Raw genomic sequence first — 23,464 nt, forward strand, 5'->3', positions numbered from 1 at the left:
GGTGACTGTGCAGGCCATGGGAGATGTTCAACTTCACTTTCATGTTCATCAAACCAATCTTTCACCAGTCTTGCTGTGTGTATTGGTGCATTGTCATCCTGATACACGGCACCACCTTCAGGATACAATGTTTGAATTGAACCATTTGATGCACATGGTCCTCAAGAATGGTTCGGTAGTCCTTGGCCCATCTAGCACAAGTATTGGACCAAGGGAATGCCATGATATGGCAGCCCAAACCATCACTGATCCACCCCCATGTTTCACTCTGGGCATGCAACAGTCTGGGTGGTACGCTTCTTTGGGGCTTCTCCACACCGTAACTCTCCCGGATGTGGGGAAAACAGTAAAGGTGGACTCATCGGAGAACAATACATGTTTCACATTGTCCACAGCCCAAGATTTGCGCTCCTTGAACCATTGAAACCGATGTTTGGCATTGGCATGAGTGACCAAAGGTTTGGCTATAGCAGCCCGGCCATGTATATTGACCCTGTGGAGTTCCCGACGGACAGTTCTGGTGGAAACAGGAGAGTTGAGGTGCACAATTAATTCTTCCATGATTTGGGCAGCCGTGGTTTTATGTTTTTTGGATACAATCCAGGTTAGCACCCGAACATCCCTTTCAGACAGCTTCCTCTTGCGTCCACAATTAATCGTGTGTTGGATGTGGTTCGTCCTTCTTGGTGGTATGCTGACATTACCCTGGATACCGTGGCTCTTGATACATCACAAAGACTTGATGTCTTGGTCACAGATGCGCCAGCAAGACGTGCACCAACAATTTGTCCTCTTTTGAACTCTGGTATGTCACCCATAATGTTGTGTGCATTTCAATATTTTGAGCAAAACTGTGCTCTTACCCTGCTAATTGAACCTCCACACTCTGCTGTTACTGGTGCAATGTGCAATCAATGAAGACTGGCTACTAGGCTGGTCCAATTTAGCCATGAAACCTCCCACAGTAAAATGACAGGTGTTTCAGTTTCATTGTCCAACCCCTGTAGGTTCCTCCATGCCTGACAAATATTACTGCACCATCTTGACCAATGACCACACCTGGACCTTTCTACTCATGATAGTCTGTCCTTTTATGATAGACTTTGTCTCCTGTTTCATATTTGTCATCAGTGGGCCACAGCTGTTTATGAAGGTCTCTTTGGATCCTATCGGATCAGTCAGCCTCAGTAAAAGCTTTTCTCATGGCATGTAATGTTGCAGTGTGCTGAGGTATCCATGTACTGACATCTACTTTTAATGCTGGAGGTCTGTCTGTGAGGACTGAAGGTAAATTTGGGTTTTGTCCAAAAACAAATCGGTAGGGGCTATAGCCATGTACATTGTGCATTCAGTTCTTTGCCATAAGAGCCCAGTCCAGAGCCATTTTCCAGTCACATTTGTTGTCTTTGTTTACTTTCAGTAACATTTTAATGAGAATTTGATTGTTCTCTTTCCAGAAATCCATTGCTCCATGGACTGTATCCTGCAGTGGTTTTAACCTCAATGTTAAAATATTCAGCCATTTCTCTCATTTCTTCATTAGTAAATTCACCTCCATTGTCAATGAATAATCTGTGTGCTGGACCATGAATGCTTATCCAGCAGTGAATAAAGTGCTTCAATATCTCTTTGTGGTGATAATACTCCCTGCATTGAACCTTGTGAAATGGTCAATGGCATGTCAATACCACAGTCCTGGCTCATGGAGGTCCACAGCAACAGTTTCATTATAGAAGCCATTGGTAAACCCACTGCAGGCTTGTGTTCGGTTTACAGTTTTTTACAATATTCTTTAGGATTGCAATGCTTTCTGTAGCTTCAGTAGGACTGTTTTTTTTTTCTTTGTTATGTTATCTGTCACAATAAGTATTTCATCTTCTTCATTTGGTGTCTCGCTTTTTTTTTTAGCTGGATTTCACATAAGTAATTTCTTAAGTTTACACAGTAATGTCCAGAAGATGTCAGTTCGAGTTTTACCGGATTGTTGCCTTGTCTTGCGCAATATCCAAAACTGCAATTGCTTTACTCGATGAAGTTTTGCTTAAAAGCATCGGTTTCTATTTTGCATCTTGGTTCTGCTATTTTTGCCAAAATGATCACTTTTGGGCTGCACGGTGGCGCAGTTGGTAGCACTGTTGCCTTGCAGCAAGAAGGTCCTGGGTTCAATTCCCAACTGGGGGTCTTTCTGCATGGAGTTTCCATGTTCTCCCCGTGCATGCGTGGGTTCTCACCGGGTACTCCGGCTTCCTCCCACAGTCCAAAGACATGCCTGTTAGGTTAATTGGTCACTCTAAATTGCCCTTAGGTGTATGAATGAGTGTGTGCATGGTTGTTTGTGTGTTGCCCTGCGATGGACTGGCGACTTGTCCAGGGTGTACCCTGCCTCTCGCCCATAGACTGCTGGAGAATAGGCACCAGCTCCCCCGCGACCCACTATGGAATAAGCGGTAGAAAATGACTGACTGACTGACTGATCACTTTTCTTGTGGACTAAACAATTTTTTCATCACCAAAGCGGAAAGGTTTCGCACTTCTTTCATCTCTCATGTTTATCAACTCATTATGAGGTAGTCAACTAATATTATCTTCAAGCCATTTCCCAAAACGAACAGTTCTTGTACAGGCAGTGTCAATCTCAGTAGATCCTAAGGCTTCCACCATGAAGATTTGTGTATCAGTTGGAGATTCGTTTGAATATAGAGTAATGTTACATTGTTAGACATTATCGTTTGATTCCTCCACATTTGTTAGTTTTACATGTTCTCTTTTGTTAGGACAGTCCTTTGCCCAGTGATGAGTGCTTTGGCATATAGCACATTTAGTTCTTCTGCCGTATTTGTCGAGTGGATTAGTCCCTGCAGCCGTTCTTTGGGGTTTCTCTGAGTTTGAACTCCGTTCATGCTTGCATGTGTACTTGGTGAAGTATGCGGAATCGCCCTCTTGTGGTGGATGAACGTTATCGCAAAAAATTCTTTTCAAGGCTGATTTCATGTTATCAAAAGAGACTGTTGAACATGTGGTAAGTGCTAGCTGTTTGTCTTTAATGTTTAGCTCTGCAGTGTCTAGTAGCTTAAACGCTAACACTGCATCTGGTAGTTCCATTTTGAACTTTGAACTTACATAACTTGTGTCGTCATTCAAATTTGATAATGTAATCCATTACGGACATTCCACACTATCCGTTGATCCAATCAAACTCTGTGTAAGCTTTGTACTGTTGATCCTTTTCTTCTTTTAAAAACACCAAGTTCAGTTTGGTTAAAAGCATGGCCATTCCTGTATCGGCGTTAAGGTCTGCCATGGTGATTTCCAGCATGGTTTCTCTCGCTCTTCCTGATAGCAACAAGGTAACTGATAGAGCTTCCTTTTTTTCGTCCAAATGGGTAACAAATCTCCGGATTTCAGTCTTGTTTTTCCAACTTTCATAAGACGTTTTCTCATTGAAAGGCGGAGGAACTTTGTAATTCACAGCAGCAACCATCCTCTTCCACCAATGTTAACTCATTGATCACACCGGTGATGGTAGAATCTGCACTTTAATGGTCACCATTACAAAACACTACTGGACCAAAAAGTATTGCACCAACAAGTCCCTCCCCACATGCTTTCCCGCCTCCACGTCTCTTCTCCCCCCCAGCCATGCGCAGTAGGTTACATGCAACATAACACAAAGTACCGCTCAGGGAAATAAAAAGGATTCATGGTTCTCTTTCAACATTCGTTTCAGTATCTCACTATGGGAAACGCCTCCAGCACCTGTCCGCCAGAAGCTCTATTACATTACGCCAGTCTTGACTGGCAGGCGGAAGTGGCGTCTGCTCCCATGGGAGGGACTTCCTCCCTGTATAAAAACCCGACGTCACGTAGGTGATCTTCAGTCTAACACCTCTACTCGCTCCCAGAAACATCTCTGACGGTCATTACAGTAACTATTGAGTTAGCTGAACTGTTCACAGAGCGAGCTAACAACTTGGTCGCTGAACGCTTTTCAATAACTGCTCGACTGTTCTGAGTCTTTTCCAATGCTGGTCTGTCGCCAAACAGCAGCGCTGTAACTGGTCACCAAACTAGCTGCACTCTTAACAGAGCTTACGAAGTTGTGTAACTTGCACTCGTTCTCACCATGAACGGAGTCAAGCCACCATCTAGAACCTGCACATGTGGCAACCTCATAGCTGGGGCAAATACCCATTCTGTCTGCGCTTTGTGTCTGGGGCTACAACATGCCCGAGACACGTTAGCATCACCGGCGAGCTGCGAGCACTGTGCGCGGCTCTCCCTTGAATCTCGTCGGCGCAGGCTAACGCGCCGAGCTAGCCTGTCGGAGGTTGATCCTGTGATGGGGGTAGCCAATCCCCCACCGCCGGAGCTTACCGCTACCGATGAGGGAGTGCCCACCTTGGCTGGAGCCAGTTGGGGTGACCAGCTCGATGCTGTCGCGCCACTAACTGACCCAGAGGAAGACGAGGCCGCACTTCCAGTTTATAGCACTTTTGCTAATGCCGAGTCTGAATCTGAAGTGAAGTCCATTAGTCTCGAGTCTGACGACGACGAGCAGGACTGTGAGCCTTATGCTATCCCATTGGCTGCAAAGCCCTTGGTGACGGATGACACCAGTCGCAGCGGCTCCCCAAACCCGACTGCAACGGACCTGCATGATGTCTGCAGAAGGCCAGCAAAGAAGCTGGGCATTGAGTGGCCGGAAACCCTCACGGAAACCACCATATATCGGTATGAGGGGAAGCGGCTTCCTAGAGCCAAATCCTCCTGCAGACAGCTGTTGCCGGTTTTTCCAGAGTGCCTCGAGGAAGCAACCCGGCCCTGGAGCAATCCTCTCACCGTCAAGAACTCCGTCCTGGGAGGGTCCTGCTGGACTGGACTGGCATGGAGGACGGCGGTTTTTCACATCTGCCTCCTGTAGAACCTTTGCTGGCATCTCACCTGCACCCGTCACAGAAGTCAATCATGACAGCGGTAGGCCCCACCCTTCCCTTCAAAGCTGATTCTTTTCAGTCCGCTCTGAATGAGAAAAGCTACAAGGCGTTGCTGCATCGGTTAAAGCCCTGAACGCTTCATCTCTTCTCCTCACTTACCAAGCAGAGTTACAGGAGCAGATGACTGGTACAACGATGGCTGATTTGTGGGAATAATTGTGCGTGGTGACGGACCTCTGCCTGCGTCTCCACAAAAGCGCTGTCCAAACCTCCGGGAGAGCCATGGCCCTGATGGTTACTCAGGAGAGAGCTAGATGGCTGAACCTGTCTAGCCTGTCTCAAAGAGAGAAGAACCAACTCCTCGACACCCCCGTGGACCCTAAGAGCTTATTTGGCCCCACCGTGGCAGCCATGCAAAATCGCTGTGAGGAGAGAAGATGAAGCGCTCAATACTTTCTCGTGCCGAAAAGGGGTGGGGGTCTGCGACCGATATTAGATCTGCAAGCTCTGAACACATATCTGAGACGGTATTTGTTCAGGATGCTGACAAACACAGCTCTGATAAGGTTTGTGCGTCAAGGAGACTGGTTTGTCTCTGTAGACAAACCAGACCCTCACAGAAAATACCTCAGATTTGCGTTTCAGGGCAAGATATACGAGTATCTGGTACTTCCCTTTGGCCTCTGGCCTCGTCATTTACACGAGCTGGCACACAGACTGATAATCTGGACCAGCTCACACTTGCTGTCGCTAAGAACGACTCACGTGCCAGGGGTAATGAACAGAGGCGCGGATCTGCTGTCAAGGGGCAATCCCCGCTACAAAGAGTGCAAACTCCACAGCGAGGTGATGTCCCAGATATGGGGGAGGTACAGCCGAGCGGAGGTCGACCTCATCGCTTTTCCCCCGCTGGAACTGATCATTCCTACTCTCGCCAGAGTGCGAGAGGGAAATAATCACTCATTCTGATAGCTCCCCGCTGAGAAATATTTCCGCATCTGGAGCGCATGGCCCTATGGGCTTGGCCTGTGACAGGTTAAGTCTGGCTACCAGTAGGCTTCCCCAGAACATTATTGACACAATTTAGAATACAAGGGCTATTTCCACACGTAGGGTGTATGAGGGTGAATGGCAGGCATTCGTGGGTTGGTGCGAAAAACCTATGGTAATCGTAATGCAAAGCCCTGTGTCGGATGTTTTAACTTTTCTGCAGGCACTGTTTGATAAAGGCTTGGCATTTTCCACTGTGAAAGTGTACCTGGCTGCTATTTCAGCTTGTCATGTTGGCTTTGGTGACAAACCAGTGGGGCAGCACCCGCTGGTGTATCAATTCATGAGAGGTGCACGACGGCTCCGCCCAGTGTCAAGGAGCCTTGCTCCTTTATGGGATTTACCCCTGGTACTCGATGCGTTGTCACGTGCACCATTCGATCCATTGCAGCAGATTGAGCACAAAGTTCTTTCCTTTAAAACGGCCTTATTGATTGCTCTGGTTTCTGTTAAGTGTGTGAGTGACATTCAAGCGCTCTCAGTTAACCCGTCCTGCATGCAGTTTCTGGGTGAGTCAAAGGTTTGGCTCTGCCATGCCGTGCCCTTGAATTAAAGGCTTTCTACCCACCACCATTTTCCTCTCAGTAGCATGAACAACTGCACCCGCTCTGCCCAGTATGAGCTCTGCGGTTATATGTGGAAAGAACAACGGATTTTCGCAAATCCGAGCAGCTGTTTGTGTCGTGGGCTTTATCAAATAAAGGAAAACCTCTCACAAAACAATGCCTTTCGCATTGGGTAGTGGGGGCTATTACTATGGCTTATGAGAGCAGAGGCCTTGCACCCCCTGCAGGTCTGCGGGCTTACTCCACTCGTGGTGTGGCCTCATCCCGGGCGTTGTTCCAGGGTATACCTGTAGAGGACATATGTGACGCTGCCAGCTGGGCGACCCCTCACACCTTCACTAGGTTCTATAAACTGGATGTCACCAGGCCCACACTGGCTCACACGGTTCTGGGTGTGGGTTCCACATTGCCATGAATGCAGGATGCATCTGTTGGTCTTCGAGTGAGCTTATCTGGCTATACGGGAGCAGAAATATCCCATAGTGCGGTACTGAAACGAATGTTGAAAGAGAACTTAAGGTTAAGGATTTAACCCCGGTTCTCTGAAACATGAGTGAGGTATCTCACCAGATCACCGTCCTTGCATGGAACGAGGAAGAGGTGTGCTTACTAGACTGAAGATCACCTACTTGACTGGGAGGAAGTCCCTCCCGTGGGAGCGGATGTCACTTCCGCCTACCAGTCAAGACTGGCGTAATGTAATAGAGCTTCTGAAGGACAGGCGCTGGAGGCGTGTCCCATAGTGAGATACCTCACTCATGTTTCAGAGAGCCGGGGTTAAATCCTTAACCAAAAGTTTTTAAAATGTCTTTACAATTACATCTGGAAAATTATGGCGTTCATCTGTATTTACAGAGAAGCACTCAGTCTCAGTGTTGAAGCTTTCCTCTTCTCTAAATCTGATCTGATCAATCTGAAAGTTCACTGCAGATTTATACCAGAACTTTTAATTTAGTCCAGTACGGATGCTCCGTTTAATGCAACATCCTGTGTTGGAAATGAAACTCTGCAATAAAGAGCTCTACTAATGTAACTACAGTTGGTTCATAATTGTTGCGACACAGTTGTGCAGCTGCTTTAAGGTTTAAAAGTTAAACTTTCACTCTTTGTCATTCACCTCTAAAACTGTTTCTCAGGGATTTAATCGGGTTTAATTTTTGGTTTGTGAAATTTATTCAGATTTAGCTAAATTCCGGATTCCTACTGAGTCTGGAAAATTATGTGATTTAAATATTATCAATGTTTGGGTAAGTTTGGAACAAAAAGTATATAAAAATGTTTTTGTTTTTTTCAGATTTTATTCCCTATTCCATCCTCAAAGGTTGCATGTGTCCATCTGTTCTTCAGTCTATCAATCAAGTTTTGCATATTAAACTCATGAAGTTTTGTCTCTATATTAAAAATTGACTGGGAACTCTGGAGTTTTGACATGGAAAAACCGAGCAAATCTATGCTAAAAATGGCTGCTAAGTTGTAGTCTGACGTTCTCTGCCTCTTACCAGACCTGGTATGAAACCCTCTGTGTCCCTTATGACATTTTTCTTTATTCGCTTGACTTTAAAGCAGGGTAAATAAATCCAATTAAACAAACACAAATTCTGAATAGTTTACAATCTGCCTTCGAGATTCAGAATGGTTCCTGTAAAATGGACCCAACCAGCAGGTAGCTTATCTCTCTGCCCTGGACCTCTGCTCCACTGGACAACACTGGACAATTTGTTCGAACTGCAAATGCTTGTGTTGTTTTGATTGGAAGTCAAACAAGCAGCAGCCTGTTCCTAAAGAAAACATTAGTGGTTGCGCGCCTCCCTCCCTCCAGTGCCGCTCGCTGCAGACTGGGATCCACTAAGGAACAGAGCTGAACTGGGAGGGAGGTGCAGGAGGCAGTCCGAGCCCTGTGAACGGTCCATCTGTGAAAAGGAGGCATTGTGCATGGGCTTCATGCGCTGACCTCAGCCACCCACCACCATGGCCTCTTCCCTCAACACACACACATAATACACACACTGCGCTGGTGTCATGTGGATCCAGTTCCGTCAAATTTCAGCCATTTTATAAAACCTCAGGGAAAAAAAAGGTCATATCAGAGACAGACTGTTGCATCTTAAAATCTACTAAGTGGCCTGTTATTCCCAGCTTTGCAGCTAACTTGCATCTTGGTTTGATCAGATTTGTGTCTCAATATTTATTGTTTTGGCACAAGATGAGGATGTTCTTGTTGCTCTGTTTGGTTTCCATGCAGAGAAGCAGATGTTGGGGAGCACCAGATTGGATTTGTGGGCAATAATTTGTAAGCCTGGAATCAGACTTTAAAGGGGTGTCATAATCAAACGGCGCCCTCTAGAGGGATAAAGTTACATCAAAGAGACTTTTTGGAGGAGACGTTCAGAAACTGAGGTGCTTTTGAAGGGGTTCTGAGCAGATAATATCTTATTTGCAGTAAATACAATAATTCTCTTCCGTTTAATGAAACAGACTATTCCTTTAATTTAAAATCAGATACACCACAATTATAAGAGCCTTGCTAAAATATTGCTGCAAGAAAATTACACTTCAAGTCTATTACAATGTCTGATTTCAGGATATCTTTTCACGGACATGTTTTTATTTTATCTGCTTCAGGTGATGCATCTGCAGAAAGAGAACGGAACGGCTGAGGAGCACAGTTTGGATAAGGAGGCGAGGAAGTGGGCAAGCCGCGTAGCACGAGAATACAAAAGCATCATCCACACACAAAGGGTGAGGAGGAAGTCCAATGCAGCGTTGTTGTGCAAGGCTGGTTTCTCATACGTAGTACTGTGAAAATATCACTGTTGCTTTCACCTTAAGGAGCAGAACTGAATGAATTGAAGAAATGTTTGATGATCAAGGCAATCAAAGCGAAGAACATAATTAAATCTGCTGGATGGTCATGGTTCAGTCAGTGTTACAAGTAGGGAGAATAAGGAACTTTTCAGGCAATAAGGTAATATTTCTAAGTCATTATTTTCAACAGCAGAGTTGAATCAATCATTAACTAATTCAGGTAGGGGTCCAACTAACGATTATTTTGCTAATCGATGATTCTGTCGAATATTTTTTTGATTAATTAATAATCAGATAGCAAAAGGTGCTTAATAGGAGATTTTTACAGGATCTGTACCAGGTATGCTACAGCTACGCCACTTGAGGAGTTCTGGATAGAGACTATTTACAGACAAAGAAAGTTTTTTCTTAAATGCAAAGTTTATATACTTTGTGTACAATTTGGCCCTAATTATTACTCTGAGTGGGTTGTTCTTTCAGCAAATGGCATGTTGTAGACTGGATACTTCACCATTATTATATTACTAAGGGTGTATTCACACTTGCCACTTTTGGTCTGCTTTAAACGGACCAGAGTTCGTTTCCCCTCTTGGTCCGGACCTTTTTGTGCAGGTGTGAATACACTCAAGCGAACCCTGGTCCGGACCAAACAACCGGACTGAGACCCACTTTTTGAGGTGGTCTCGGTCCGCTTCCAAACGGACTCTGGTGCGGTTCGCTTATGGTCTGAATACAAACCGGCCCCGATCCGAACCAACTACAAAAAGCGTACGTCTCTTTGGACATAAAAAGCTACCGTAGCCGCTAGCAAAGGTGTGTGTTGTAAGGTAATCATACCTGATAAGCTGTGTGTCGCTTAGCAACGCTACTGGCTTGTTGTGGGACAGGACACATGCTTTCTCCAACGCCATTCCAAAATTATAAATAGAACTTCGCCAAATCTGTGTTGAATGAGCTGCTCAACTCTCACAATAATATTGCAGCTGTAATAACGGCACAAATATACAGAACAGAGTTGCTGCACGCAGCACATCTACAGCTGTTTTCCTAATCGTCCGGGTCTGTGCTGTATCCTCATTTCTGTCCGATGGGAGCAATGATCGTCACTGGCTTTTTTTTTACAAGTAATAGTTCACTTGCAAAAAGTACAATGTGAAAGCAAACCTGCAACAAACAAAAAAAATAGTCTGCTTTTGGTCCAGACCAAACAAGCGGATTGAAGGACTTGAGAGGTCAAAGGGTTACCAGTCCACATGGCCAGATAGAAAAAAATCACCCCAGGTCTGATGTTTAAAACAAATACTGGAGATAGAAATCCATAATCATTTGAATATCTAGCAGTACGTTTAAACTGGAACCCTGTGTTTATGGAGTGTTTTATTTTTATTACCGGGTAAAAGTTGACAAACTTCATTTCTGAGGTAAGTCAGATATGGAGATTATATTTAAGCCTTAAGTAGTTTAATCTACAACTAAAATTCAGTGTGCATACTGGATGCATTGTGTTAAATTTATTAGACATTTTTAAAAAATTATGGAACTCAGCAGCATTTACCAATTTGGAAAATGTATTTGTCTTTTATGGCTTAATTGTTAACTAAACAATGATGGAGAAGCATAAAGCAAGTTGGTGTGAAGTGATTTTATTATAATGAAAGGTTTTCTTTAGTGGGTGATTCATTTTCTCAAAGAGCCACATGAGTAACCATGACTGTTCCAGAAATATATCTGATAATAAACTATAAATGGGATGATTATCTGCTGCTGGTTAACAGTTGAGGTTGCAGCTGATTTGTGCTAGCGGCCTCTTTCACAAACAGAGACACGTAACCTGACTTCAGTTAATAATTACTCTGAAAATGAATTTTATACCACTTCCAACATTCAGCATGACCTTCAGTATCTCGAGCTCTACCGTCTGTCAGCTGTAGGATCCACCACAGTGAGACTCCATCCATCAGACTGAATATCTTATTGACATGAGGAGTGTGTAATTATGACATATGAAAACAACAGTTCTTTTTATTATTATTAATGAGCACTCTGATGCATTGTGCAAGTGCAATGATCATACATTGTGCAAGCTCTTTAAAAATGTACACTTTGGATCAGTCTCTTGGTCCACATACAATGGTGCCAATCTAGCTTCCTCAAACAGAAAAATATTGGTCACCTTCAAAATAAAAGCTTCTTGTTTAAAAGAAAAACAACATATTCGGTTATGCTTTTGGAAATAATACTTATGCTTGTTTAATTTATGACTTTCTATGGACATGGGACATTTAAAGGGCCGGATGACTGTAAAAGTTTTTGTTTAAAGCTGGGATTTCCATGTTTGAGCTTTTATTTCATAAAGTTTTTTTGCAAGATAATAAGTAACAATGGGAGTCCCTTAAAGCATTGCATCTGTTGATGTAAAGAACCTCCCACCAACAATTGAATATATTGTTATAGAACAAAATGTGATGAATCTCTGGGATGTTCTGCAGTTGATTTTATGACTTCATGGACACTTACTCTGAATGTAGGTGTGCACATTTAAAGTGAGGTTTTTTTAAGTTTCAATACATCTTGGGAGAATTTCCTTCGGCTTGTCCCTTCAGATCCAGTATGACGTGGGATTTTTCTATTTACTGAACTGGAATGAGGACCTTTTCCCGTAGAGCAACAGAATGTGTTCGTTCGGTAATGATAAACCCGGAGATTGTAAATTCATGCTTGATTGCACAACTGTGTGACAGATAGAAGTGATGAAGCAACGTAACTCAGGTCATAAGTTCATCACCACCACCTCATATCTAATGTATCATCATCCAGATGTCAGAAGAGTCACACAGTTGTATACCCTCTGGATGACTGTGTTGTGTTTCGAGTTTGCATGAATTAAAACGTTTCCAGTTCATCAGTTTCCACAGATGAATCGGTTGTCTTCGGATAAACTCATTGTGTTTCTTCATGTTCATGCTGGGTTACCAGTTGTTTCCTTGTGGTTTGGTTTTAGGCCTTGGAGGAGTACGGGAATCAGGAGGCGTCTGAGCAGAGCGGCGGCGAGGTGGAGATCAAGATGGAAGTGGCCCGGCAGAGTCTTCGAAGGGCAGAGGTATCATACCAAATCTGCTCCATATCTCACTCCTTGACACAATTTGTGCTCTCGTAGGGTGTCTCCAGCATGCCCTCTGCTGGTTAGACAGATGAAGTGACATGCTGAAGGTCTAATAAATCTAACATTCATTCATGTAGAAGGTCAAACATTCCCATTACAGAAACTTTAAACTACTCCTTCAGGGAAGTCACAGGTAAAGGGAAAAAGGGGGACGTTATGTGTTTTGTATAACAAACCTGGTGTGCCTTATGTCAGTATGGCTATATATAATTCTAATTATTGATAAACAGATATTGTTACTAAGTTTAATGTATGATTCTGGGCTCGCAGCAATCGCTTCAGGGTGTCCGATCAGAACACTTTGTTATTCAGATGATTGTAGAACAAAATAGGCAGAGTCCATGAATGATGTTTGCTCTTTATATTGAAATCAATAATTTCCAAAACATGAATGCAAGAGGGTGCGTGTGTGTGTGAGTGTGTGTGTGGTTTCTGTAAACAAAGCAGAATAATACAAAGTGATTAGAACCAGAGTACATCATGAACATAAAGATACAGTCAAGCTGTAGTTAAAAACTAACAGTAATACAGCTAACACGCTGACATATCACTTCAACTGGTTGTTTAAACTTAAAGTCAGACATTCTCATTTACAGCTTTACAGCAAAGCCACTCTTACTCTTCATCTGCTACTACAAAGGATACAGACGATAACAGCAAATTTATTGGCTAGACACAATCTAGGAATAAAATCCTTTATGCTGGCGAACCACCACATATGCATAACTTCATGTTAACCGAAGTGGAAACAGAACTGCAGACAATTCAACAAATGCACTTATGGCCAGCAGAAACATAACTGGGTGCATCATAACATCAGACTTACACTTTTATGAACGCACACACTGTCAGTCATTCGGCTGCAGTTTTCTCTCTGAGCTGCCTGCTGACACGCACACCCGTGGTACATTCGGGGGCGCGTGGGAAATCCCATACACAGCTCTACCCTTTTGTACAGATATTATGTTTGCAGAGAGAAACGTTTTCAAGCTGAAACTAACTAATTCTGCTGCTATTCTTTACTTCGAAGTATGATGAAAGCCTCATATTACACGTATTACCCCAGAATTTTCTACATAAATTTGTTATGTTGGAAATAAGATGAGAAATGTTTTTATATTTCTGCCCTGATCTGCGTTTATGCCATATACGTAGAAATTCATATAATACAAATAAAGAAGTTGTAAATATTTTGCTTCCACATTTGTGTGTTTTCCAGTAACATGTAAACAAAATTTTCATTTATTTCTATTTATTATTTTAACGGAAGACTGTTAAAGTGAAAGCCGAGGCCCGGCTGGACCTGCTGCGGCAGGCGGGAGTCGCCGTAGAAACGTGGCTGAAGAGCGCCATGAACCAGGTGATGGAGGAGCTGGAGAACGAGCGCTGGAACAACCTCGGCACCCATGATCCTTCGCTCTCGGTAAGACCCCAAGTAGCTGCAGTAATTCAAAAACTTGTTGTATTTGTCCATTGATCAGGAAATGGCTCAGAAAACACTGGAGTTCTTTGGGTCTTATTAGAGTCAAAGATTTGAGCACATTAAGCAGAAACTAAAAGTTGTAATTTTTCAGGGAACAGCTGATCTGGAGCAGGAAGACGAAGAGGAGATGGAGGACAGCAGTGAGGTGTTGGATGACAGCAGCTCCAGTCCTTCAAGCACCCTGAAAAACTATCCTCTCACCTGCAAAGTGCTTTACTCCTACAAGGTAACAGCTGATTTATGCTAACAGACACCAACAGAAACCGAGGTGACCGAGCTGAACGTAGAGGACCAGTTAAACCGTAGAGATGTTCACCAGGTGTGTTTAAAACATGGAAAAAACTGAAATCAGCTAAATTTACTGCCTGCAGGCGTCTCAGCCAGATGAACTAACCATTGAGGAACAGGAGATCCTGGAGGTCATTGATGATGGCGATATGGAGGACTGGGTTAAGGTAAGCTGCTGCTGGTGCGACACATGAGTTCCTGTGATGTTAAACAGAGAATAAATAATTTCAGAGCTTCTTTTAGGGATAAAAATAGAAAACTAAAATAGTGCTGCAGAAGTGCCCACATTCTTAAATTAATATTTCATTAAAACATCTTTTGATAGATTTTTTTTTACAGTACTCAGTCATTTTTGGTAGGAGCCTACCAGCCTGGCACATCTTCACTACTACACTCCACTATTCTTTGCAAAAACCCTCCAAAACAGTCAGGTTGTTAGGGCATCTCCTTCACACAGACCTCTTCACTTCCTCCCACAGACTTTCACAAAGACAAAAACAGACACAAAGCATTATGCAGCCACCACCACGCTTCACTAAGGGTATGGTGGCGTTTTTTGGTGATGTGTGGTATCATTTTGTTTGTGCCAAATGTATGTTTTTGAATTATAAAAACAGAATAATGCAAAACATTATTTTATTAAAAAAATGTGCTGAACTAGAAACAATACCTTTTTAGACAGTTGATTCTTAATGTTGCCATCACAGTGACGGATTGAATGGCCAAGCGAAAGATGGCAGTGAAAACAAACATGGCCTCGCAATTTGGCGAACAGACAGCTGGTGTGATGAGGTCACATCAGGGATTAGCAGCTCACTTTAACAACACAGAAAATCGGGTGCGGCGCTGGTGGTGTAGGGGGTTAAGCACACGACCCATGTACAGAGGCTTCGGTCTTCGGTGCAGGCTGTCGCACGATCGAATCCCAGCCCGTTGAGCCACTCTTTCTACACCATTTCCTGTCTAACTACTGTCGAAAAAATAAGAAAGAAAGAAAGAAAACATAAAAAAAAAAAACAACAAAGAAAATAGCAGTTGCAGCGCTACGTAGCGACACTCGCAGATCTACATGTGCCTTTAAGTACCACTAATACAAATATTATTGTGTGTAGGAGCGCTGATTAAGAAGTCCCATGGATGGCACATTCTTGTTGAAGTCGAATGCTCTGACAACAGGCTGACTTAAAAGCTTGTCAGCTAGAAAAAACCTCGTCCTCCCAGAAGTTAACATCACAAAGAGCAAACCATCCACTAGCCAACACATACGGGGTATTTATCATAGAGGGTTTGAGCTCTAAATCCACCTCATCTATCAGATGGGAAACCTTTTCATACAGAATCTGAAGTTTTTTTCTTTTAATGAATGGTTTTAGTATGCAGTTATGTGCATATTGTTTCACCTGGGGTTGTTTTAGAGTGCTTTCCAAATAAAGTTGGTATGGTACCTTCATCAACCGTACATTCAAACATTAAATTGTTGTAACAAAGAAACATTATGGAATCAGTCAGCTCATAATCACATCATTAAAAGGAGCATCAATGTAATTTACTCTGTAATTAAAGCTTTAACGTATCATAAAAGTGATGAGACCACATTTATTAGCTAGGAGGAAGGATTACTTTGTTTCTTCATGGTCTACTTCTGAGTCTGTTGAGAAACCAAAGTTATTCTCTTGCAGAAACACAGTATGCTGGAGGGGACCTGAGAGGGAACCCGTAGTCTACAGGGGATTGTTTTTCACATTGACAGTACTTGCCAGAAATTGGTAATATTGTAGTTGCACCATATTTTCTCCACTCAATGATGGCTCTCTTCACTCTATCCCTGGCACTTGTAATGCCTTGGAAGTTATTTTATATCCTTCTCCTCATTGATACCTTTTCATGATGAGATCCCTCTGTTGCTTTGGAAGCTGTCTGAGGACCACAGCCTTTGCTTTGAGATGCGACTGAGAAAATGTCCGGAAGAAGCTTACGAGAACAGATGAATTATATTTGAGGTTAGTGCGAGGCACTTTAAATAAAGGCAGGTGTGTGCTGACTCCTCTTTAACACCATGTGGTGGTTAATAACAAACACGCTTACTTATGCAACCACATAATTTTAGTTTTCTCCATCTAAAAGATTTCAGTTTGTTTTTCAGTTACATTTTGAATCCAAAAAGCTGGAATTTGAAATGGGATCTCCACAGTTTTTATGTCCACTGTACTTCCTGTTTCATTACATACAAATATATGTCCATGCATGCATGCACACAGTAACATGTGCACATATAAATACAAACATGCACATATAGATTGAAACATACATGCATCTTTGTATATCTAGAGACATAGATATGTATTTATTTCTTCAGGCCAGAAACCGCGGTGGTCAGGTTGGTTATGTCCCAGAGAAATACCTGCAGCTGCCTTCCTCCAACAGCCTGCTGAGCATGCTGCAGTCCCTGGCCTCGCTGGACGCCCGATCCCATTCCTCCAGTAACTCCACCGAACCCGAAACCGAGCTCTCAGCCAGCTCCGTCAACGGAGACTCCGGCGGTGAGGGTCATCCACATTAAACAAAGCCAATACTGGGTGTCTAGTGTTGAAGTTCAACACTTGATAAGCATAAAAAAACAATAAAAATAAAGATATTAAGTGGCCAGTAGTAACATCTTGCTTCTCTTCATCACAGTGTCATTTGCAAAAGCCCTGTACGACTACGCGGGTCAAACAGACGAAGAGCTTTCGTTTCCTGAAGGCGCGATTATCCGGGTCCTGAACCGAGAGACTCATGAGGACGACGGTTTCTGGGAGGGAGAGTTTAATGGCGTCGTTGGTGTCTTTCCCGCCGTTCTGGTGGAAGATCTCACAGGTGTCAACGAAAACGGAGATGGACAGAAAGAAAGCAGCGCGCAGGTATGTTAGTGACCCTGAACTAAAATGAAGCTTTTGTTGTTGTTTTTAAAGCTTCAATTGTGTAGAAGTTCAAACAGTGTGTACCATTTGAGTTTCTGAAGCTGCATTTCATTGCTGTTTCTCCATGTTTGCCACCGGTTTGTGTTTAAGGCTTCTCCCTCTACTTCGGCTCAGTGTGACCGCTCGCCCTGCAGCCTCTTCCAGCCGGTACCTCTCCACAGCAGCCCCCTTCAGACCCCCACCACAGCCTCTTCTGGATCGAGTCCATGCAGCGCCACAGCCTCTCCCGTCGGCCGGCCACCCTCCTACCACAACGGACACCACCGGCCTCCGGCTGCTTCACACAAGAGCCTGTATCACAGTAAGATGTGCTGCTTTGTCTGCGCTGAAAATCAGAGAAATAAAAGATGTTTAATCAGTGTCCGCTTTCCTTCCATTAGGTCCAGTACAAGGATCCCCTCAACCTCCTAAATATCCAGAGGGTGGAGCTGGCAGCATCAGACCTGTAAGTTAGTTTAGTAACGATTATGAGCTCCTTTTATACCTATCCTCCGCACAATCTTTCTCTGGTTGGCTTCAATATATCAACATAATAAAACTGATCTGGTCTTTACCAAATTATTATTCGTATATTTGTTTAATATTATTTAATTATTAAAATCTCACCTCAGTTGAGATTTTCTGTGCGTCTTCATCTGTGTCTCATTCTTCCTTCAAATGTTGCTTCAGTTCTTTCGGGTTTCTGCACAGCTTTCTAAAGGTTCCTCCAAACCATTTAAATCAGGTCGAGATCTGTAAATTGACTGGGAAATTGTAGAATTTGAGCTCTTCCAGTTAATCTGCTAAAGATTTGCCTCTGTGTTTGGGATCCTTATCGTATTGATGACCTGGTTTGGTACAAGTTTCAGCTGTCAGACAGACGGCCTCATATGTGACTCTTGAATACGTTGGTATAGAGAGAAGTTCATGGTCGACTGCTATGTTGTTTGGTCAAACATCTCCACTTAGGTCTCATCAGTTCAGACGTCTTGTAGTTCTTCCAGATGAAGCTTTCCAAGCTGAAGTCATGCAGCCATGTCATACATGTTCAGTCTTCTCCTGATCATCTTGTCATGAACTTTGACATCTAACATGCTAACTGAGGCCTGTAGACTATGAGAAAAAGTCTGAGCTTTACACGCTCTGACCTTAGGGGGATCTTGCTGGGTTGATTGTTCAGAACTGGCCTTTGAACCCTTCCCAGGTTAATGGTTCACTCTTTGATCCTCTGAGGTCATTGCTGATGTCTTCCTACCTTGGCATTGTGCTAACACACACACCTGCCAAAACTCCTCCTTTTCACCAGTACACAGCAACTGGTTGCCCCATTTTATCTTCAGTCCTGTGGGCACAGCTAGGGTGTACTTAGTTTTTCATGCACTTATTTTCCACTTTTAATTAATCTTTGTTCAATAAATAATGAAAGTGTGGAATCTGTTGTGAATTTTTGCACACTTGAGTTTAGATTTAATTATTTTTCAACCAGATCACTTTATTATGTCTTAAAGTGAGAGAAGGATGTACTTTTTTTTTTTTTTTTTACCATGACTATATTTGGGAAAGCAAATTCTCGGATCAACTTTGTTATTTTTACTGGATTGTTGGATGTTTGCAGGTCCGTGCAGCTCCTCCACCCCCAAAGCAGCATCCTCGCGGACAGGTGAAGCGTCGGGAGGAGGTGGAGATCACACTGGTGTGAAACTGGTCCAACATGGACTCCCAATGGAAACCGAGGACACTTAAAGCCCCTGAAGATCCCTGGAGGAAGGAGACGCTCTACGCTGAAAACCTCACAGGGTCAGCGTGGTGTGCAGGAACAATGTGCCTTTATCGTCTGATTTTTCTGCTCAATCTACATTACAAAAGTTTCTCGAAGTAAAAAAGCCCCCGTACAACATCAGCTGCTTCATGTGGATCTGAAATATTGACATTACCAAAAAGATTGTTTTCTCCTGGTGGAAATGGGTAAAGCTGACAGAAAAGGGAATTATCATCAGGTAATAATTCATAATCAGCACAGTGGTTTGCACTTTAAGAAACATTTTTGAAGTCAAGTTGACTTCCTGGAGGTGATTAGCTCAACATAAAGACACAAACACTTCTGAACCAGTTAAAAGGGATGCTGTATTTACTTTAATTCACTAATATGTTCTGCAGTATCACTTGTTTTGAGTAGTGTCTGAAGTTTAGGCGTATTTTAACTAGTTTACAAGCTTTTGATCGATGTTAAATTAACAATAGATTGTCAAATGGCTAACATTTAAAACCTTAAACCCTTAAATTCAAACACATTTAAATGCTAAATAAATGTCCACATTAAATGGCCAAATTTAACCACAAAATAATGTTAATTCCGGGGCATCCTTTCAACTTTTAATCTATATAATAGTTGATTATAATCCTATTTAATCGAAATCTTACATTAATTATCTCTTATTACCAGATCTTTATTGATTTAAAACTTGAAAACTCCCACAGACGTTCTTTTCACCATCAAGAATCTCACAGTTAGGCCACATTATGAATAAATACATAAATAGGACCATAAATGAGCCTTAATGATTTTTAATTAGGTTTAAATGTTCTTATCTTGTCTGGACTTGCAAAGCGGTCTGACTGCGGCTTTTATATCTAACAACGGTTTGTCCGTTAAGTGGTATTCACGTTATTATGGGACAGTGGTTGAATTAAATAAGCATCGCCAGGTTAAAGTTTAAGAGCTTTCTGTCACAGCCTACCGAACCCTGCAAAAGTAATGAAACCCCTTCATCTTTTTTGCATTTTGTCACATTACAACCAAAAACTTCAATGCATTTTATTGGGCTTTTATGTGATGGACCAACACAAAGTAGAGCATAAATATAACTTAGAAGGAAGGTCACATGGTTTTCAGTTATTTTGCAAATAAAAATCCCAAACGTTTTGGCCTGTAGTTGTGTTCAGCCCCCCTGAGTCAACACTTGTTTCACTGCAGTTGCAGCAAAAGTGTTTTTGGTTCATTTGCACATCCAGAGACTGAAATGTTTAAACATACTTCTTGTCAGTCAGATTTGATGGAGAGCATCTATGGAAAGTCGTTTTCAAATATTGCTGTGGATTCTTAATTAGATTTTTGTCTGTTGGTCTTTGACTAGGCCATTCTAACTCATGAATGTGCTTCTATCTAAACCATCCCATTGTAGCTCTGGTTTACGGTTGTTGTCCTGCTGGAAGGTGAACCTCCACCTCAGTCTCAAGTCTTCTGCAGCCTCTAACAGGTTTTCCTCCGGGATTGTCCTCGGGAATGTTTGTCAAACTGCAACCAGGAGTTCCAAGGTCCAAGTTCTGGAGTGTACAGCTAATGGTTGTCCTGTGAACTGATTCTACCACCTAAGTTGTTGATCCCTCCAGCTCCAGCCTCTTGGCTGGCTCTCTGATTAAAGCACCCTATGACCAACCTGTCAGTCTAGGTGGACGTCCATATCTTGGCCAGTCTGCAGTTGATCTTCTCTACAACAGACCTGTCTGCTGTGTTCCTTGGTCTTCATGATGCTGTTTGTTCACCAAGTTTCTCTAAGGAACCGCTGAGGCCAGAAACCGAACAGCTGCATTCACACCGAGATTAAATCTCACACCGGCGACTCTGTTTACTAGTTGGATGACTTTTAGAGGCAATTAGATGGACTGGAATTTATTTAATCAGAGTTAAGGGGACTGAATACAAATACAAGGCACGCTTTTCTGATTGATATCATTTTCCATCCAAGACACAATTACTTACTCCTTTGTCTTAATTTCTCACGTAAAATCCCAAGAAAACATGCTGTAGTTTGTAGTTGAAATGTGTTCAAATGTGGGAAGGTTCGAGGGTGAATGTTTTTACTGTTTGTAACAGTTTTCTGCAGCATCGCTCTCCTGCCATGATTCTAGCTGCTCTCGAGCTGGGAAGCTCAGATAATGAGCAACGTTATCAGAATAACTGCTGATGTGTTCCCAAATACACTTTGATCTCATTGTTGCGTGAAACCTAATCTAAACTATTTTAGTTGTTTGTGATCGACAACCAACTAATGAGTGAATATTAGCTGCTTATGTTACTCACCTCCTGGCTTCATGTTTATTTGTTTTCCAGCAGAGAGTGAGTAAATAACCTCTCTCTCCTACCCATCTTCTCATCCCAAACTCCCTCTGATTTATCCGCTTATATGCGTCAGATTTCAGGTCATTTTATTGATGTTTTATTGATGTTTAGAGGTGCACCATTGAGGCATTTCTTGGCCGAGTTTTTTCTGGTCGAATGTACTGGTTCCACTTTTGACCCATTCTGGCGGGGGGGGGGGGGGTCTCACCACTAATGACTAATAAAAAAAATAAGCTGCTGGTTCTTCTCTAGAGGTGGTAGTTCTGAATCTGTCAGAAACTGAAGGGATTAGATTCTCCTCATTTATGTGTCAAAGCATGTCTGCCTTTACCTGCTTTTTCTGATACAAAGTGCATTAGATTTAATTTTGTTGCATTTATAGCTTAATGTAATTAGAGTTCATTTTGATGCAAAATGAAAATGTTCACCATTTGACCTGCAGGTCACCGATCAGAGCGAATCAAGGGGAAATTGGTTCAGGTTCCGATCTTTTTCTCATCTATTGTCTCAGTTCTAATGATGTAGCTGCAGATTTAAGCTTTCTGCGTTTTCAGCTCAGCTTTACGCCACAGATCACCAGCCGTCAGCACTCAGAGTAAAACTAAGACTCCTATTGGTTCCACGCCTGATCCCGACTCCAGCACGGGCGAGGCCGGTCCTCTCCACCGTCAACACGTGTAACTAAAAACAGTTACACACACAAGGGAAAAGTGGCAATTCTGTTTGTTTTCTCAGTACGAATGATTTTAAATGACTTCCTCTTTGGTTTTTTTTACACCCTCGTTATCACTTTAGTTTTGCTAAAAACAGTTTAAGGTAACCCGTAGTGTTAACACACACTTAGTGTAACTTTTTTGTTGTTGTTTTGGTGTCTTAAAGTACAGATTTAGATGTTTTTATGAGATTCAGGGTTCCTACGCAGTCTGGAATTTGATTTCAGTAATTTCCAGCTCTGGATAAGTATGGAAAAGCAAGAGTACAGAACAATCTTTGTATTTCCAGGCTTTATTACCTAAATGCTGTCCTTCTATATGTCCTTCCTTTGTTCCTTATGGCCTTCTTTCCTTCTTGAGTCCTGCCTTTCCTCCTTCCTTTTCCTTTCTTTTTCTTCTTTCCTTCCTCAAGTATTTCCTTCATTCTTCACTTGTGTCCTTTCTTCCTACTTCTATCCATCCATCCATCCATCCTTCCTTCCTTCCTTCCTACCTACCTCCTTTCTTCCTTTTAGTTTCTATTTTTCAACGTTCCATATTTAAAGGCCACCCACGACAGAAATAAAAATCTGCCATAAATTGATGGGGAATGTTTTAAATGAATGAAAAACTTTCTCTAGCTGAAAGCTGTTTAGGAACTCTGCAGATTATTGAGAGCGTTTGGATCAGTGTCGCTTTACACTGAAGTCCGGCGGTTTCAACACAACTTTTACCTTTTTAAGAAGGAAACCATCTGGAGCTGCTAGCTATCCTGTTTCATAGTGAAGCACTTTTTTTATGTCTTCTTGTTCTCTTTCAGTATTGTTGATGTTTGAGGTTTGTTTACCAGCCGTATTCGTATAAATGTGTTTATTTTATCAGCTGTTTGTTATTTAGCCTTAAATAGCAACCGTAGTGACTTTACAGCCTGTTTTTGAAACATGAATAGTTTACAGAAAACTTGGAGAGTGATATCTGTAAACATATTAGCCTGTTCTCTTTTGTTTTATTAGAATTAGAAATAAAGACCTTTTTATTAAACAGTAGATGAATTAGATCAGAGGAAAAGAGATATCTGTCAGCCTCGTTGCTGTGTTCTCGTTGATCTCCTTGAGATCTGAATGACCTCAAACTTATTTTTGAAGTTTGCATTTACCCTGTTGTATTAAAAAAAGATCAGACTGAGGTCTCATTTCCATCAGAGACGTTGTTGTTGTTTTAAACCTGCTACTGGTCCTGATTTAACCCCAGTCCGAAGCTGAAGTTCAGTAATTAAATTCCCACATTTCCTGCAGAGCTTCAGATTTACACATCAGTGGATGTTTGACTGTATTTATTGTGTACAAATAAATGTGAAATAAAGATAGCTTAAATGAAACAACTAAGAGTCCACTCTTCACCCGAGTTTTATTTGGTCCTGTATC

The 23,464-nt window shown here is 42.4% G+C and overlaps 1 protein-coding gene across 1 annotated transcript in view; it reads left to right on the plus strand.

The window, feature by feature from the left end:
- The window catches only part of LOC124876302 (F-BAR and double SH3 domains protein 2-like), a 56,423-nt gene extending 32,996 nt beyond the window's left edge, over positions 1-23,427 (plus strand). Inside the window, exons 11-20 of the mRNA XM_047378954.1 lie at positions 9,173-9,289; positions 12,357-12,455; positions 13,789-13,941; positions 14,093-14,227; positions 14,373-14,456; positions 16,646-16,829; positions 16,966-17,189; positions 17,340-17,550; positions 17,630-17,694; positions 18,844-23,427. Of these exons, the coding sequence (XP_047234910.1) occupies positions 9,173-9,289; positions 12,357-12,455; positions 13,789-13,941; positions 14,093-14,227; positions 14,373-14,456; positions 16,646-16,829; positions 16,966-17,189; positions 17,340-17,550; positions 17,630-17,694; positions 18,844-18,927 (1,356 nt within the window). The 3' untranslated portion in view covers positions 18,928-23,427. The remainder of the gene's footprint in view (positions 1-9,172; positions 9,290-12,356; positions 12,456-13,788; positions 13,942-14,092; positions 14,228-14,372; positions 14,457-16,645; positions 16,830-16,965; positions 17,190-17,339; positions 17,551-17,629; positions 17,695-18,843) is intronic.
- The last annotated feature ends 37 nt before the right edge of the window (positions 23,428-23,464 follow it).

The sequence above is a fragment of the Girardinichthys multiradiatus genome, chromosome 11 (genome assembly GCF_021462225.1).
Source record: "Girardinichthys multiradiatus isolate DD_20200921_A chromosome 11, DD_fGirMul_XY1, whole genome shotgun sequence".
Taxonomy (NCBI): Eukaryota; Metazoa; Chordata; class Actinopteri; order Cyprinodontiformes; family Goodeidae; genus Girardinichthys; species Girardinichthys multiradiatus.